This window comes from Anopheles nili, chromosome 3 (assembly GCF_943737925.1).
Source record: "Anopheles nili chromosome 3, idAnoNiliSN_F5_01, whole genome shotgun sequence".
Classification (NCBI taxonomy): domain Eukaryota; kingdom Metazoa; phylum Arthropoda; class Insecta; order Diptera; family Culicidae; genus Anopheles; species Anopheles nili.
In genome coordinates, this window is record NC_071292.1 from 42,458,395 (window position 1) to 42,476,177 (window position 17,783).

The 17,783-nt window shown below is 36.8% G+C and overlaps 2 protein-coding genes and 1 pseudogene across 2 annotated transcripts; all 3 read right to left on the reverse strand.

Annotated features, from left to right (window-relative positions):
- Positions 1-1,257: 1,257 nt before the first annotated feature.
- Positions 1,258-2,015, reverse strand: LOC128724367 (ficolin-2-like; annotated as a pseudogene).
- An 839-nt stretch (positions 2,016-2,854) lies between these two features.
- Positions 2,855-3,749, reverse strand: LOC128724368 (ficolin-2-like). Its single transcript, XM_053818093.1, has 2 exons — positions 3,049-3,749; positions 2,855-2,978 (listed from the first exon to the last, which is right to left on the reverse strand). The coding sequence occupies exons 1-2, from the start codon at positions 3,747-3,749 to the stop codon at positions 2,855-2,857; spliced, it is 825 nt and encodes a 274-aa protein (XP_053674068.1).
- Positions 3,750-10,331: 6,582 nt separating this feature from the next.
- Positions 10,332-17,301, reverse strand: LOC128724369 (ficolin-2-like). The gene is made up of 3 exons (XM_053818095.1): positions 17,243-17,301; positions 10,524-11,387; positions 10,332-10,455 (listed from the first exon to the last, which is right to left on the reverse strand). Exons 1-3 carry the CDS (start codon positions 17,299-17,301, stop codon positions 10,332-10,334), a joined length of 1,047 nt encoding a protein of 348 aa, XP_053674070.1.
- Positions 17,302-17,783: the final 482 nt, after the last annotated feature.

Below are 17,783 nucleotides of genomic sequence, written 5' to 3' on the forward strand. Positions count from 1 at the left end.
AAAACAGCTGTTTGCTTTTTGTACTCAAATAACCCCTTAAAGCGCACACAGCGTCTACGCACATAAGTACACGTCTGCATGTCGTTAAGCTATGCTGCTCTCAAATCAGCTCTCGAAAAATATCATGAACCATACTCTTGTTGTTGTTTGTCCGATATTTTCTCACTTCACACAAAAAAGGATAAAGCAAGGGTTGTCCTGTTCAATCGATCGTCGTACGACACTGCCTTACCTTGCTTTTCGATGAACTTACGTTAGTTTTTTATACAAATGGTGCAACTGAGTTATAGACATTAATTTAGTATCAAAAATTTAATGTATCCAATCTAGTATAGCATTGTTATGATCTTTGTGTGACGATTTTCACCAACTGGGTATTAATTTTAAAGCTTTACTCAAACTTTAATTAGAATCGATGGTTAATTTTAATAAATCTTTTTAAGCCATCCAAAACTCAGGCTAAAAAATACCATTGTTCAATATTTCATGATATATTAAAAAACGGTAACGGTGTCAAATGTGTCAATTTTGAGGTGAAAGTAACAGCAAAAAAAACACAAATCCATGGTTTACCCTGCTATATTCAAAACAGCAAACTTTTTAAAGGGCAAAAGTCGAGGCTTCTGGTGGATGGTAGGAATAGGAGGGAAATTATTTAATTCCTAAACAGCTGCGCTTTGCAAGAAATTAAGATATTCCAACCACCACTTTAGTACGGAAAGCCACACTGAAGATCCAACGAGTGTAGAAATATGCAAATATGCAAAGGTTATAGGTTACCTCGAAAGAAGAAAATAAACGTATCGTGAAGCGCGAAGCGAAATCGTTTACGCGTACCCTTGAGCTTTGGAAAATTTTGCGCTCTCACGAGTACACTCGCTTCGGGGTGGAAAACAATCTCAAAAAATCCCATGGAACAGTAAAAGTATGGATAGCGCTGAACAGCATTCGTAATTAAAACCATCGCGCACATTACTGTTGGTTCACTTCAAATTATCCAATGTTAAGATTATGTGACCCACGCACAGCTACTCGTCCTTGTAGCCCAACATGTTTGATTTTCTTTCGCTTGCAGTGTTCATGGAAATGTTTGACATCGGCCAAGATTGGAACGTGTTCAATGCATTTATTAATTTAAGAGTTGTGTGCTGATGTGAGATACACTAAATATTATTTTTTATTTCAGTTGTAAACTCTGTAACTTGATAAAAGGTAGATTTAAAAACGCTTTGCACCGGATGTCACAGTTATAGTAAACTATTTGGGTCTAATCATCATTTTTGAGGATTTCAACGAATAGTAAAGCCAACGAAATGAATACCGGACCATACTTACACCTAATTCTTTAGTAACGCCTCGCAAGTATTGGTCGTTGAGATTGCTGCAATTCGTGCAAGAATGAGATGTATTGATATAACTGCAATGTGCATAAGCGTACCAGAATCACATATCTTGAATGACAATTGCTGTATCACCACGCTGCCGTATATAAGACTGCGCAGCTTGCATTCCATTTAACGTTATCGGCAACGCAAGTTGAAAACTTCATTAGTTTAGCATCTTTCAAGGAGACACCAGCCGTTCCGGAATAGACCTGAATTTTTCTGAGGGCGTACTTCTCGTTCACGTCTGTGATCTCAAAATGATCGTACTTTGCATACGTCTTGTTTCCATCGAAATTCCCCAACAGTACCACCAACTCGTGTGACCTTGCTGCCGTTAACTGATAGATGCGATCCAGCCCAACCATCTAAATTTACAAAATCATTCTTATACTCCTGCCAGTTGTGATAGAAGTTCATCGATCTATCAAAACGATGCTGAATCACAATCTAACCGCCGTTGACGTATTCTTGATCACATTTCACAACTTCACAGCACAGTTCCTTAACTGGCCTCTTTGGTTGAATTTTGTACATTCCTCTCCTTGAATTTGTACGTTGAAGCTGGCAAATGATCACAAGATGTATACACATGATCGCTATTCTCATTACGCCTACTTACGCCAATATCATCTTGTAGTATTTGCAGTTTAGTCATTATCATCTCAGACGCAAAATCATACTGCATTGCTAAGTCACAGGGGCTAAACACAAGCAACAAATATTTCCGCTGCATGTTCATTGCATCACCGTATAATATGTATTGCTGCGAGGATTGTATATGTGTCAGAAACACGTATTTATCAGACGCTACAACCACTTAAGAGTCTTATTCTATTCCAAGAAAACTGTTACGCTTATCCCGGTCGTTTTGGTAGCCACATCACTAGCACCACTCAATATGAATTTGAGACTAAAACCCTTCCAGAGTTCCCCCTTCATCTCAAACATCTGTGTTTTTAAACTTAAAAGTGTTTTTATTTTTTTACACACGTTGTTGCTCGTTCTTTTTTCTTTTTGTATTTAAATTTATGATTACAAGCCATCAATCTGCCATCTTAATATTCAACAGTAAAACGATTCAGATGCTATTTTATTTATTTGAAAATTTTCGTGATTTATCGAACATTTTTTTATTTACAATTTATTTTAATTTTGGCAAACATAATTCTTGAGGATCATGCGTATCACAAAATAAAGCAAGAAGATTAAAAAATAATAACGAGTTAAGTTTGCATTGTCCTGTTGTCTCATACAAGATTTATTATATTAAAATCATCCATGTGACATAAGAACAAGTTATCCACACAAAAGAAAAGAAGACAAAGTTACTTTTAATGCTTCATTTCTATACTTTTGCGCATCGCATTTTTCATTCTGTTAATATCGCATTTATTTGTTGCATAAAAAGATAATAAATTCGTAATTGCAGGCATCAGCGTTTAATCATTCAGCAATGTGTGAGCAATGAACTATTTGGGTTTGATCATCATTTTTGTTGATTTCAATGCATAGTCATAACCACGAAAAGAATACCACACCATTCCAGATGCATATTCTTTCGTCTCGCCTCGTAAGTAAAGTCCATTTAGATTGCTACGTAAGAAAACAAAATAATTATCGACTGTACAACAATGGAGCTAGTTGGTAAAACTAAAACAAATACCTTTGATGACATGCACCATACCACCATGCACCAGAAAAACGCGTCGCACAATTTTCATTAAAACTATCATTATCGGAGTCCATCGTAGTCCACATAAATCCTTTTAAGCCGTCCATAGAATCACCAGCCGTTCCCGAGTATCCCTCGATATACTTGATTACATACTTCGAAGCTTCGTCGCCGATCTCAAAACGATCGTACTTTGCGTACGTCTTGTTTCCGTCGAAATCCTCCAGCAGTATCACCAACTCGTGTGGCCTCGACACCGTCAACTGATAGATGCGATCCAGGCCCAACCAGAACTCTCCATCCAGATTTCCGAAGCCATTCTTGTACTCTTGCCAATTACGGTAGAAGTTCGTTGATCCATCAAAACGATGCTGAATCACAACCCAACCGCCGTTGTCGTACTCTTGATCACAATTCACAGCTATTGGTTCTTTAAAAGGTCTCTCTGGTTGAATTTTGTACATTCCTGACACTAAAGCTGGCACATTGTCACAAGATGTGTACACTTTTTCCCTATTCTCATTACGCTTTATTACACCAATATCATCTTGTAGTATTTGCAGTTTAGTCATTATCATCTCGAACGCAAAATCATGCTTTATATCACCAGAAGCAAGAGATCTGCTTTCATACTGCGTTGCTAAGCCACAGATGCTAAAAACAAGCAGCCAATATTTCGGCTGCATGTTCATTGCGTCACTGTATAACATGTACTGCTGCGATGGTTTTACTGAGGATTGTATATGTGTCAGAAACATTTATTTATCAGACGCTACAACCACTTAAGAGTCTTATTCTATTACAAGAAAACTGATACGCTTATCCCGGTCTTTTTGGTGGCCACATCACTAGCACCACTTAATTTTAATTTGAAACTAAAATCCTTCCAGAGTTCTCCTTTCATCTCAAACATCTGTGTTTTTAAATTTAATGGTGTTTTTAATTTTTTACACACTCTATTGCTCGTTCTTTTTTCTTTTTGTATTTAAATTTGTGATTACAAGCCATCAATCTGCCATCCCATTATTCAACAGTAGAATGATTCAGATGCTATTTTATTTATTTGAAAATTTTCGTGATTTATCATACATTATATTATTCACAGTTTATTATAACTTTGGCAGTAAAAATAATGCTTCTCTAAGAAAATATCACTCTACAGGTCATGGTACTCTCCGATTTTAAGGTTTTCTTCTTTTGACAGTCATTTACTTAGCAATGATTTCTAGAGGTGTTCTTCAATTTTTTGAAGAGTTAATCAATTTATTTCTGTCTTTATACACTATATTCTTAAGAAAAATATTCCTGAACGTAAATGCAATAAGTTTTTTCACGAAGACTAGTAGTGCTCAAGAATCAGATCAAGAATCTAGGCCTTTGGTCTGATCATCATTTTCGTGGTTTTCATATAATAATAGTATACTCGAAATGTTGTCCAAATCATGCCAGTCCCAAAATTATGTGTGTCTCCTCGCAACCAATTCCTATTATGATTGCTGTAAAATACTGTAATGAGTATGTCATTAGCGAAGATTAATGATTTTAACCATTCTGTTCATGATGTGCCACAAAGGCTATACATTCGTAAGTCATCGATCAAAACAGCTCAAATATTAACATGGCATATTTTTATGTTAGAGTTAGCTCGTATTGTAGCTAATTTGATAATTACAGAAGAGTTTTCTAAGATCTCTGGTCGGATACTTTAAAAAATAATCTATGAGAGTAAAGTACTGAATTGTTTTTGTAAATATATTATAGTAGATACAATTGCTCCATGTAACACAGACCATGCATTTTTTCTGCCGATCTAGCCTCAACACAGTTATTGGCACGAGGTTTCTGGTTGAATTTTGTATACCTCAGGTACAGCAAGTGGCATGAACACTCATATGCATGCTACGCAAATGACATACTTTCATTGCGTGTTGAAAGATTTTCACTGTAGATCCAAAATCTTTAAGCAGAGATTGATAATATTTTGTTGCATTTCGGCATTTTTGTCTGGGAAATCACTTTCAAACAATCATTATCGCAGAATCAATAGATCAAATGCTATCTACCTTTTTATCTATTTACGCACAGATCTATTTATCTCTTGTTATAATTATCTATTTACGCACAGTGCCGTAATGAAACCATATGGAGCAGATAAATTTCCAACTCAAGGAGACAACACAGATAATATCTGCTTGCTGGATTGTATTATTTTGCTAAGAAAGTCACAAAACATATCAGGCATTATATTTAATTTCAACATTTCTTAACCTACTTCATAAATTATAAATAATTGATTAAAATTTTTTCATATTTGGAAAACATTGAGAAAACTCTATAACATAACTTTTCTATGTGTTTAGATGAGTTATTTTCGTAATACGTACAACGCTTATGCAACACTAGAGATGCAGCAGATTTTGCTACAACTAAACTACTATTAAAAAGAGGGATAAAGTGATGATGTAACTTTTATCTTTGATTGCGATAAAACAAGGTTTGGACTTTTATTAATGCATGTTTTGGTGATACTGAATGGTAGGTTTTTATACGATTTTAAAACGAATTTTTGAAAACAACACGATTAGTTCGAATTGCTGTTCTAGCAATGCTAATTATTTTCGCACATTATAATGATCAACATGAGCAAAATGTTGATCACTCCAATCTTTTGTTGTTATGATAAAATTACAACCGGGAAAATAGCTACGACGTAAAAGCATATGTTCCTGGCCATGTTGATAACACTATCTTGGGTAGGAAGCTGACGCGTTTTATTCAAAATCATTCATACAAGTACGCCATCTCACGCAGATCTTGGTAGTCACGTAGAGGCCAATACCCACTTTCCACATCACATCAGTGCCGAGCATGCTCATTTGAGTTCGGTGCTTCTCTAGTGCTACCTCATTGCGAGTTAACCCCGGACCCTTCATCACACGAGTTCAATATCTTTTACCAGAATGTGCGTGGCCTGCGGACCAAATGTTCGGAGTTTCGTATGTGAGTATCCGAGTCGAACTGACTCCTGTATACCATCGAAAATGCTGCTTGATCCCGAGGATTACGTAGTGTATCATTGTGATCGTTCGCTAGAGAATAGTACTTGACAGTAAGGTGGTATATTACTCTTAAAATGTCCGGCGATAATAAATTGATTCTTCTTGGTGATTTCAATTAACCTTCTATTGCTTGGATTCCCCATGTATCAGGTCATCAAGAAAATCTAAGATCCTATTGAGTTGATGAAGTTATTTGACTTCCGCCAATTCAACCATGTTAATAATCCCAGCGATAGGATTTTACATCTCATCTTTGTCAAAACATGTTCCGTTACTTCGTGCGTAATCATGCCGGCAAGTTTTCCTTTAGTTGGTGTTGATACTCACCATCCACTACTGAATGTCATTATTGGATTTATTACTCATTGCTTTCCGGCTATACCTCCAGCTCGTATACATTCTCGTAACATTGAATGTTGTCAAACAGATTATGATAGATTAAATGTAATTTTGTTAAACATAGACTGATCATTCATAGATTCCTCCCGTTCAGTTGACGAAGCTGTAGCCTAATTCAACGATGTTTTCTCCGCCCTTTATTCCTGTTCCCCACTAACAATTCCACCCCCCCCCCCCCCCTAAACCATCTTGGTCCAATCGATTGCTTCGTAACTTGCGCTGTGACTACGTTAGAGCTCAAAAAGTCTATCGCCACAATCGATCATACTATCAAAACGCGTGTTTAAAAATATGCTGCATCTGCATATCGATTGTTTAATAGACCTCGTTATCAAGGCTACATCAAAAGACTGCAGTTCCGTTTCCACTCCAATCCCCGCTCTTTTTGGCGTTTCGTTGATTCGGGAAAGGGGTTCTAATTCTTTGTCAAACGAAATGTTCTTGAACAATACCAAAGCCGTGGGTCCTGAAGATATCTTCTCTCTTTATGTGGACCATTTTTCGAGTGTATTCGTCGAGCCTTGTGCGAGCAACTCTAGCTTAGAACCAGGTCTGGCATACGCACTGGAGAATGTTGTTCTACTCTAACACTCTCTAATATCGGTAGTAAGATTTTGGAAATGGTGATTCACTCAGTAGCAGTGTCCAGTGTGAATACGTGGATCAGTCCCTCGCAAAGTGGATTTATGCAATAGAGATATACAGTTACCAACTTTATGCAATTTGTGTCCTCCACGCTTACTTGTTTGGATAATAAATTGCAGGTAGACGCGATATTCACTGATTTCAAGGAAGCCTTTAATTCGGTTTCACATTCGTTACTGCTAGCAAAACTCCTAAAAATAGGGTTTTCGACTCAGTTGGTTACTTGGTTGAAGTCATTTCTTTGCTTTCGTTCTTGTCAAGTTAAGCTTGGTTCTATCCTTTCTAGAGAATTTCGCTGTCCGTCCGGTGTGCCCCAAGGAAGTGTTTTCTCTCCACTTCTTTTTCTGTTACTTACTAATGATGTTTGTATTGTTTTGCCTGAGTTCGGTCATCTACTTTTTGCTGATGATTTGAAAATTTTTCTTCCTGTTTCCGGCTATAACGATAGCGTTATCCTTCAAAACTACCTGGATGCCTTTACCAAGTGGTGTTCGGCAAATTATCTCTTGCTTCGCGTAGAGAAATGCGTTGTTTTGTCCTTCTGAAGGTCAGCTAAGAAAATCTCTATTTTTAACTGTGGAATCAATTCGATGGTTCTAAATCGTGTTGTCTCGTTTAAAGACCTAGGTGTATTTTTGGACGAAAAACTAACCTTTAACGAGCATATAATTTCAGCGATCAGTCGTGCAAATAAAGCTATGGGACTGATCCGTAGCCTTACTCAAGTAATTTCTGATCCTTTTTGTCTCAGAGCACTGTTTTGTTGTTTAGTTCGATCTACCCTTGAGTACGCTAGCGTAATTTGGAGCCCGTCGGGTGGAATAATGAATGCAAAAATTGAGCGAGTTCAGCGTTATTTCACTAGGTTGGCTATGCATCGTTTCCTAGGTCGTACTGGATCAGCTCTGCCGTCTTATCGGCTCCGGTACCGTTTTTCCGAGTTTTGTGTCACTCGAGGATCGGCGCAGTTTGGCAAAGGCGAATTTTGTCGCATGATTGCTTTCGGGTAGTATTGACGCGCCATTTCTCCTGTCACATGTTCCCCTATACATTTCCTGACATTCCTTGCGTCCTCGTTCCCTCTTAGCGATTCCGTCTCGTCGTACTCGCTGTGGTTCTCTTGACCCTTTTCTGTTGCTGTCTTCGTAGCTTTAATGATAATTATGTTCACTTTGATTTCAACACTCCTCTATTAAACTTTCGTCGCGTAAAATTTCCACCTCTCGTCCTGACCACTCTCTGTTGTTAGTTTATTTATTTACTTAATGTTTTTTTATCTTTGTCTTATTTTTTCCATTAAACTATCTTGTTCGTATTACATGTCGTGTTATCGTTATCTGTTACGTTAGGAAATTTTGATGCGTTTAAATTGTATGGCTTGGTCTATGTATAGCCTATATGGCGAACATGTTGTGAATTAATACTAATACAAATAACAATAAGATATTTATTTCTCTGTTAATTATTTGTACTATATCGAATGCTGATGATAGATTCAAAATATGAGTTACTTATGATTATTTGTTTACCTGTTTAGAGAACATGAGAGACTGATGGGTATAATGAAATAAAGAAGAGTAAATAACGATTGATCAAAAACAGATCCGCAATCAAGCTTTAAATTAAAAGAATGATGATTTTCAAATTACATCCAATTGAAAATCAATTATCACTGAATAACGGAGAATGTAATACATTAAAACATTTATGAGAAAGAAACCGAGTAAATCAGCTAGTAACATAATGAATGAAATTGAAAATTTTAAACAATGTATGGTTCAATATTTTATCTATCATAGATATAGCTGCTACCTAATCGACAAAATGTTTCGAACTTTTTTCTAGTCTATTTACTATATTTATGTTGCAAAATTTTGTTAATGATCTGATCATATCTGATTTATCACTTTGCATTTAGTGCTTAGCAAATCTTGTTAAAAATTTTTCTGCTTAGCTATCTGTTCAAAACAGAATAATGAACGTTTTGAACATTGTAATAAAGCAATAGGAAAAATTAATTTAATTCCACGTTTTAGAAACTACACTGCAAAAAAATGTAATTGTAATAAAACAATGAAAACAAAATGATTCTAAACCTGAATTGACGTTGTATGTTCAACGAAAAAAAAAATCAAATGCAACTCCCCCATTGAATAATTCAAGTAAAACTTAATCTACTTTCACTTCATTTAAGGTGAACTAACCAATAGATCGAAGTTTATATATTTTCTACGAGAAGATCGCTTTTTTATAGTTTTATTACATTCGAAAAAAATTAAAAATAGTATTTTGTATTTTAAAAATATTTTATCAATAACATGAACAGTTTTTTTATTCATAAGTTTCTGTTTCATGTTAGGTTCTGTTTCTGAATGTAGATAAAACAACTTTCTTGCTGTGAATAATGGGGGTTCTTGCTGTAGATAATGCACTGCTATTTGATCAAAAGTTGTTTTGTTTTTGGTACGAATCATAAAATGTAACTGAGCTTATAAGACATTAAGATAAATATTATACTCATTTGAAGCTATGATAAACAGTGTTATCGTAGTTTCACCGAATTTCTTATTATACATGAACGTTATTATAATTTATTTAGTGAAAAAGTTGACAAAATAGAAATCTGCTTTCTGTTACTAGAAGCTTTCATTTCACAAAAGCGTTCAGTTTCACATGCGCCGTTCTATAAAACCCGCACAATCATTATTGCATTAAAATTTGTTTAATCAGTAAGTTTCACATACAGATTATGTTAAACAAAATTCTTGAGCATCAGCGCGTGCCAAAAAATTAATATTCATTGCTAATATCAAACCTGATCGCATTATCCGCCTGCATCATACTATATTTATTAATTAACGTTACAAAATATCACAATCATCCATGTGGCATAAGAACAAGTTATCCACACAAACAACACACTCAACCAACAGTAAAATAGAACTCCAGATTTCATCAATCGACATATACATTACCACTTTTATGAAAGAAGACAAAGTTACTTTTACTGCTTCATTTCAATATTTTTGCCCATCCCTGTACAAAATAACGTATACAAACTTTTTAAAGAAAATTTTAATGTTGAATAATGTCGCATTTATTTGTTGCATAATAAACATAATAAACTCGTAACCATAGGCATGAGCATTTAATCATTCAGCAATGTCGGAACTATTTGGGTTTGATCATCATTTTTGTTGATTTCAATGCATAGTGATGCCCACGAAAAGTATACCACACCATTCCAGTTGCATATTCTTTCGTCTCACCTCGTAAGTAAAGTCCATTTAGATTGCTATGTAAGAATAAAATAATTATCGACTGTACAACAATGGAGCTAGTTGGTAAAACTATAACAAATACCTTTTATGACATGCACCATACCACCATGCACCAGAATAAAGCGTTGCACAATTTTCACTATAACTATCATTATCGGAGTCCATCGTAGTCCACTTAAATCCTTTTAAGCCGTCCATAGAATCACCAGCCGTTCCCGAGTATCCCTCGATATGCTTGATTACATACTTCGAAGCTTCGTCGCCGATCTCAAAACGATCGTACTTTGCGTACGTCTTGTTTCCGTCGAAATCCTCCAGCAGTATCACCAACTCGTGAGGCCCCGACACCGTTAACTGATAGATGCGATCCAGGCCCAACCAGAACTCTCCATCCAGATTTCCGAAGCCATTCTTGTACTCCTGCCAATTACGGTAGAAGTTCATCGATCCATCAAAACGATGCTGAATCACAACCCAACCGCCGTTGTCGTACTCTTGATCACAAAACACAGTTATCGGCTCCTTGAAAGGCTTCTCGGGTCGTATGTGGTACACACCAGATACCGGTATCGGTACCTTATTGCAAGAAGCATACAATCGAGAACGAGATTCACTCAGATCCATGCTCGTCGAGTTGCATCCTTTCAGATGAAGGTATTCCCTGAGCTGATGACCTGTCACCAGGAGTTTCTGCTCGGCTAACACATTCGTGAGATCGCGCTGTATCACGCTGAGATTCTGCCCGATGTGCTTTCCATTCAAGCCCAGTTGGTTCACCGTTTCAGCAGTTTGCTGCGCAATCCAGGCCAAATGTTCGATGGACTTTATCATGCTATCGATTCGGGAGCTGAGAATGGCGATTTTCTCATCAGTTTCAAGGTGCTTCTCTATGAAATGATGCTCCATCATGTTCAGTTTTGTCATGATCAACTCGAATGTAAAACCACTATGAAGCGATACATTCGTAGTTGATAATTCAGATTCACAATTCACTTGAAATACGGCAAGAAAGAAAGCCATCACAAATAGAGCGCTCTTTCCAGACATGTTTATCACGGTAACAGTATTCTGGAACTAAATTCAAAGATTTGATGTTGACCTTTTTCATTCTTTTGGCGATAGTATGAAATGCGCGAAAATCCCCTCCCGGTATCAATTGCGCACTGTGCAAAATGTTTAATTTGAATTTTGTACAAGGCATGTTTTTAATACAATAATATAAAAATTATGTTTGTCTCTTAGGTTAAAATTGTAATTGCCATCAACGAATTGAAGCAAGTTCGTTGATGTCCCTACACTGAAAAAAAATTAAACCATCAGACACACCCTCGGATATAAACTTGTCCTATTATACGCGAAATACACAATGTGCGCTCTTATCAAACACCATAATGCTTGCTCTTTTAGTTTTCACAGTCATCTTGTACACCACCTACTCGTGATCTGGAAATTTTAGAAGAAACTTGAATTGTTTATCTAGCATTTCTACGACACTGACTGTACCGGATTTGGTCAACATAAGTATATAATTAGTTGGCAACACCGAGATCGTGAAGTGATCTATATCGAAACCGGTACAAGACACTTCAGACTAGACAGTTTCCCTTCAGCAATATTGAATTCAAGAGAGTCAAGATCGTGTGCACCCCAACGGCAGACGACGAGACTGTCTCATCAGCAACGTACGCACCCCACGGATGTTAGGGCTATCGCGAGCGGAAATTCTAAGAACAGACAGGATCGAACGCGATCAAACCTTATCAAGACTTCCATATCAACGAAAATCAGAGACAGGCCGAATTGAGTTCGATAGTGAGATTCAGCTAGGACGGACGTGTTGTCCAAACCGAGAAAAATAAATAAAATTATTTTTTATCTGAATCGAGCTATCGTTTTCCATAACTAATTGTTGTTACATAGGTATAATTGTATTATTGAACTAAGAAAATGTTAATTTTTTGAGACGTTTCTGACACTAACTGAAAATCAACAAGGACGTTTCCTGTTGCTATGAAAGAGACCTATTGCGTACACAACACGTGCGTGTTTCTTTATTTCTTCGCTTCTAGCAAAAAGCCACACAAGACGCTCGCTCTGCTTTTCCATGCGCAATTATCGTTTTCGGTTCGAAAGCTTAGAAACGCCGAGCCAGTTACAAATGTCGTTTGTAGCAAACTTATTTACTTACTTACTTATTAAGCGTTGCAATCGTTTCCTAATAGGTCTTACACGCATATTGGGCCAGCATATTCTTTTGAGCATGTTCCTCTCAAACGCAGCTATGAGAGTTATTTCTGCTTTGGATAGAGGCCATGGCTCAGAGGCGCATGTGCGTACTGAAACTTTAAATGTTTGATATCGCTCCAGCTTAAATTTTTAGCCTTGGATAGCTTGTTTTAAAACATGTTTCACTACTTTTTTACCTTTATTTTTGTATCACCATCGATGGATGAACTTTTGAGATTTAAGGAGATAGATAAATTCTATCAGTGTTTATCGGTTCTATACTGATAGAGAGAAATAATTATTACAACCATCATAATCATATCACCTCACGTTTCAATCATATTATAATCACAACGCAAATACATGTAGAATTTTTCAAGCAGGATAGTAGTTTTAAAGAAACAGATGCTCAATTTAGGTCGTTGACCTGATCATCATTCTTACGCTTTTCAAGAAATTCAAGCTTTGAACATTAATCCGCACTATGCCATTCTTGTCTAAGAATTAGTCTGACTCATCTCGCCAATATTTCCCATTGAGGTTGCTGAAAACTAATGTAATTAATATCGATCAACAGCGAGGCATGGATATAAACATTCTGTACATGATGTGCTACATAGAATATGCAATTGTTGAATATGCAATAGAATATGCCGAACTAAGCAGCTCAATCATTAACTTGCTAAATTTATTTGCCAGCAATAAACCATATATTGGATAAATTGATAATGGCAGAAGAGAATGTTAAATGCTCTGGACTGAATCTTTTGAAAAAAAACTCATGAACATGGTACACACCAGATATCGGTATCAGTACCTTACTGCAGGAAGCATATACTCGAATGTGAGATTCACTCAGATCCATGCTCGTCGAGTTGCATCCTTTCAAATGCTCGTTTTTCGATTTTACGAGCTTTACCAGATCATCGATTCTTGAGCTGAGATTGGTGATTTTCTCATCAATTTCGAGGTGCTTCTCTATAAAATGATGCTCCATCATGCTCAGTTTTGTCATGATCATATCGAATGCAAAATCACTTACAAGAATATTTTTCGTTCCCACAGCGGATATATTCGGTTCACAATTTGATTTATAAATACTGCAACAAAGTGCAAACAGTACTAATAATATTGACTTCATTTCGAACATATGTTTTCCGCCCGCTGAACTGCTTAACTAGTTGCGTTCACACATCAGATATTTTTATATCCAGCACAGTTTCTCAGCTGGGAAATATAATGAATATAATGGATCAACTGTAGTACTTCTATGCCTGAAACTCTCTATCGCCAGTAATCAACGAAGCCAGTCCACTAGAAAGCTCAACCTTCACTGGCTGAAGTATGCAGAAGTGACGAAGAGGCTCATAACAGTGGCCGGGAAAGCACTACCGGACGACAACATCATCACTACAATGCACTGGCATATGATGTAACGAACCTTCAACATCCCATCAAGCTGAAGATCGGTCGTGTAACAAATAACCAGACGAAAGAATGCAACCGTGAGGCGGATTGCAATGATTTTAAAGTCATTCGACAATATCATGATGATTGAGAGAATTTTGAAAGTTTAAATTTTGAAAACATCTTTAAACTGAGATATAAAGAACGAAAATCAATAAAGTTGCTCAAAAAGCTTCACGAACTTCGTTCTGATGTAATATTTTTGATACCGAGAACAGCATCAATTTTCATCAAACATATATGTTTTATACATCGTTTTAAAGGATTTTATTATGATTATTCTTGTTTTGCTGTTGGTAGCACAAAACCACAATTGGTACCACAATTTTCAATCAAGTACAGATAAACAAGCCTTTGAAAAAACTAACTAGTTTAAGCTATAGAACTTCGAAGCATTCGAAGTCATTCGCCTCTGTTATTCTTTTTTCCATTGAAATTCGCCTTAGATTTGCGGCGAAACCAGTTGACATTTTCAATCGCAAATGTTGTGTTCTTATCACACGTTTTGCTTTATTGAAACAACTATAAACGATTACATGACACTTTTAACGACACTGTGAAACGCGGGAATAAAAGTTCGTCCGCTGTCCCCGATAGCCGAGCTAGGAGAGAGAAAGAGGGCTACTAGCGAGCTCTACTCAACAACCCCAATCGTCTGTTGACCGATCGGCCAACCAGGCGTCGTGCAGGCGTATCACACCCCCATTCGACATGCCTGATCAACCGGCTGCGTCCGTTGATCCGGATGTTGGCTGCGTGCCCTTAACAACAAACATTTCTTATATTAGTATGAATTATATTCTTATGGTATTATATTGGCAACAAATCGTAGACACTGCAAAATTAAAGGATTATTGTCGTACTACGTACAAACTATGTTTGGAGAGCTGCAGCCGGTGTACTACAGTACACAAGGTATTAGCATATGCGGGATGTATAATGTTACTTTCTCCTGCTTTGATTGATTGTTTGGGCAGAAGAAGCATTAAAATCACGCCATAGTTGTTTTAGGACTGACAGTGCTGGTCATTCACGAAAATCATCTATTGAAATCAAATTGCATAACACTTTCATGTGTATTGTACATTGCACTGATCCTCTGTGACTCTACACTGAGGATACGTTCGAATTCGTTGCGACTTAAATTTAGATGCATAAAATACTGTTTTGAGCGTAATTCTATTTCTACACAAATTTATCACATCGTATGTAGAGTAATTGCCACGAAAAAAGTCAAAAAACAGTTTCGAGATTTTAAAAAAGTGTATAATTATATTTTTAAACATAGTTAGAAAAATGTAAATAAAATTCTTAAACTTAGTCAACACCACATTATTATGTATCTAAATTCCATATTCTCGTAGCTACGACCTATTTTTTAAGACCTATTTTTTAAGATTTCATCATCAAAAAATGTGAAAGCATGAAAAACGCGTGTATAATTATGTATTTTTTGTAACACTTAATTTTTCTTTCATAAATCTTCAAAAGTCTTTAATAAATGGCATGATACAGGTTGTAGAACAACAATTATTCTTCCATTATATTACAAAACGTTGTGCGAACTCGACCGCGAGATCATGATTTTTTTGTTTATTGCTACAGGGCTGAACTAAAAAAAACTCGATGTTCTTGAGCTGGTGGAATGGAATGAGAATTGGAACTTCTGAAGACATTTTATACAAAATTTATTTGAATAAGGTGAAATACTATTGATATTCGTCTCAGTTGGTTTTCATTACAGATTGATGGTGTTCAATTACAGAGATAGAACAAGTTTTGTGCAATTATCTCAAAGACGATAATATGGTAAATGGCAAAATATGTCCCCTTCCGAGTGTGTAGTTTTATAAATCAAGTAGTATTTTCATGTATCACAAAGGTTTTCCATCCTATCTCCCATTTTTTTGTTTAAAATTTTGTTTCATTTTGAGGATCAATTGTGATCGTGTTTGCAAAAGAGACAAAATAAAGAATTTTACTTTAGGTTCAGGTAATTGAGGCAGATACGCCAACCATACTTTAAATGAAAATTATACCAAAAGTAGATTAAAACCTAAGATTATTTTTTTTAAATAAAATTTTAACAATTCTACTGTTGACTTATCTTTGCAGTTTTGGTTTATAATAAAAATATTATATCGATGAAAAATGTTGTTATTCAAACTATCACTGGTTATTAAGGAAAAGATCGTGTTCTTTACCTGATCCTGTTGTCCAGGAAGTGATCATACTTAGAAGTGTTCAAGAGCTTTTAGCATGAGAGATGTTTTCATGGAAGGAATTTATTCTTCGGATTCTTTTATAAGTGCTATGTCATGAGATAAGCACATGAAGGCAAAGAAACAAACAAGATCTTCTTATGATGTTACTGTCATTTTTGTCTTCTTCTTCTTCTTCTTTACTGGCCCGCTCACAGTTGAGCACGTCGTGCAGACATGGGCTGGCCATTAATCGTTCTCCAGGTAGCGCAGGTTCCGCTCCACTTGGTCCATCCATCGAGCACGCTGAGCTCCTCGCCATCTTGTGCCGGACGCACCTTCTTGGCAGGGCATGAGTCCGGCATCCTTATGACATGCCCCAACCACCGAATCCTGCCGAACTTCGCCACCGTCAGGATATCCGGCTCACCATAAAGCTCAGCTAGCTTGTGGTTCATTCTTCTTCTCCACACGCCCTGTTCACACACACACACCGCCAAAGATAGACCGGAGCATGCGCCGCTCGAAGACTGCGAGGGCGTTGACGTTCTCCGTGCGGAGAGTCCAGGATTCATGCCCATAGAGAACGACCGGTCTTATTAGCGTGCAGTATATGGCACACTTTCTGCGTGGAAGAAGCCATCTAGATCTCAGGAGTTTGTGCTTCCAGTAAACCGCTATCGTTTGTTGCTCCCAGATTTTCCCAATTAGCTGGTGCATATTGACGGCAAGCTCTACCGAACCCACCTAGAATAGTTCTTCCACCAGACCATCGCTGCCAGCTGCTTTGTTTTGTTTCAACTGCTTGATGGTGCTAGTGACTTCATCCAAGGATGGTGAGAGCACATAGCCATCTACTTCCCGGCTAATGTGCTGCTCGATTCAGCCTGCACCGCTGCTGGACTACCCTAGTTCCGCTCCGTTCAGGTGCCCGTTGAAGTAGCCCTCATAATCATATCGCCTCATGTTCCAATGTCATGAATAACCATCATGACCATCATCAACGCCTCATGTTTCAATCTTATTATAATCACAACGCAAATACATATAGATTTTTCAAGCAGAATACTAGTTATAAAGAAGCAGATGTTCAATCTAGGCCGTTGACCTAATCATCATTTTCACGCTTTTGAGGCGTATGAGGCCTTGAACGTTTCTCCACATTACGCCAGTCGCGACTTCGTTTGTATCTCGCAAATATTTCCCATTGAGGTTGCTGTAAAATAATGTAATTCATATCGATTAACAGCGAGGAATGGATATAAACATTCTGTACATGATGTGCTACATAGAATATGCAATTGTAAGACACCGAACTGAGCAGCTCATTTACTAACTTGCTTAATTTATTTGCCAGCAATAAATCGTATATTGGATAATTTGATATTGGCAAAAGAGTATGTTACATGATCTAGACTAAATCTTTAGAAATTATCTCATGAACATAG

Bases quoted from the DNA above. Each gene is read 5' to 3' on its own strand.
- LOC128724368 (XM_053818093.1), bottom strand. From the start codon at position 3,749: ATGAACATGCAGCCGAAATATTGGCTGCTTGTTTTTAGCATCTGTGGC. The intron at 2,979-3,048 runs GTATTTGTTTTA...TTTCTTACGTAG, and splicing joins TATGGTGCATGTCATCAAAG to CAATCTAAATGGACTTTACT.
- LOC128724369 (XM_053818095.1), bottom strand. From the start codon at position 17,301: ATGAGGCGATATGATTATGAGGGCTACTTCAACGGGCACCTGAACGGA. The intron at 11,388-17,242 runs GTAGTCCAGCAG...ATCGCTTCATAG, and splicing joins CTGAACGGAGCGGAACTAGG to TGGTTTTACATTCGAGTTGA. The intron at 10,456-10,523 runs GTATTTGTTATA...ATTCTTACATAG, and splicing joins TATGGTGCATGTCATAAAAG to CAATCTAAATGGACTTTACT.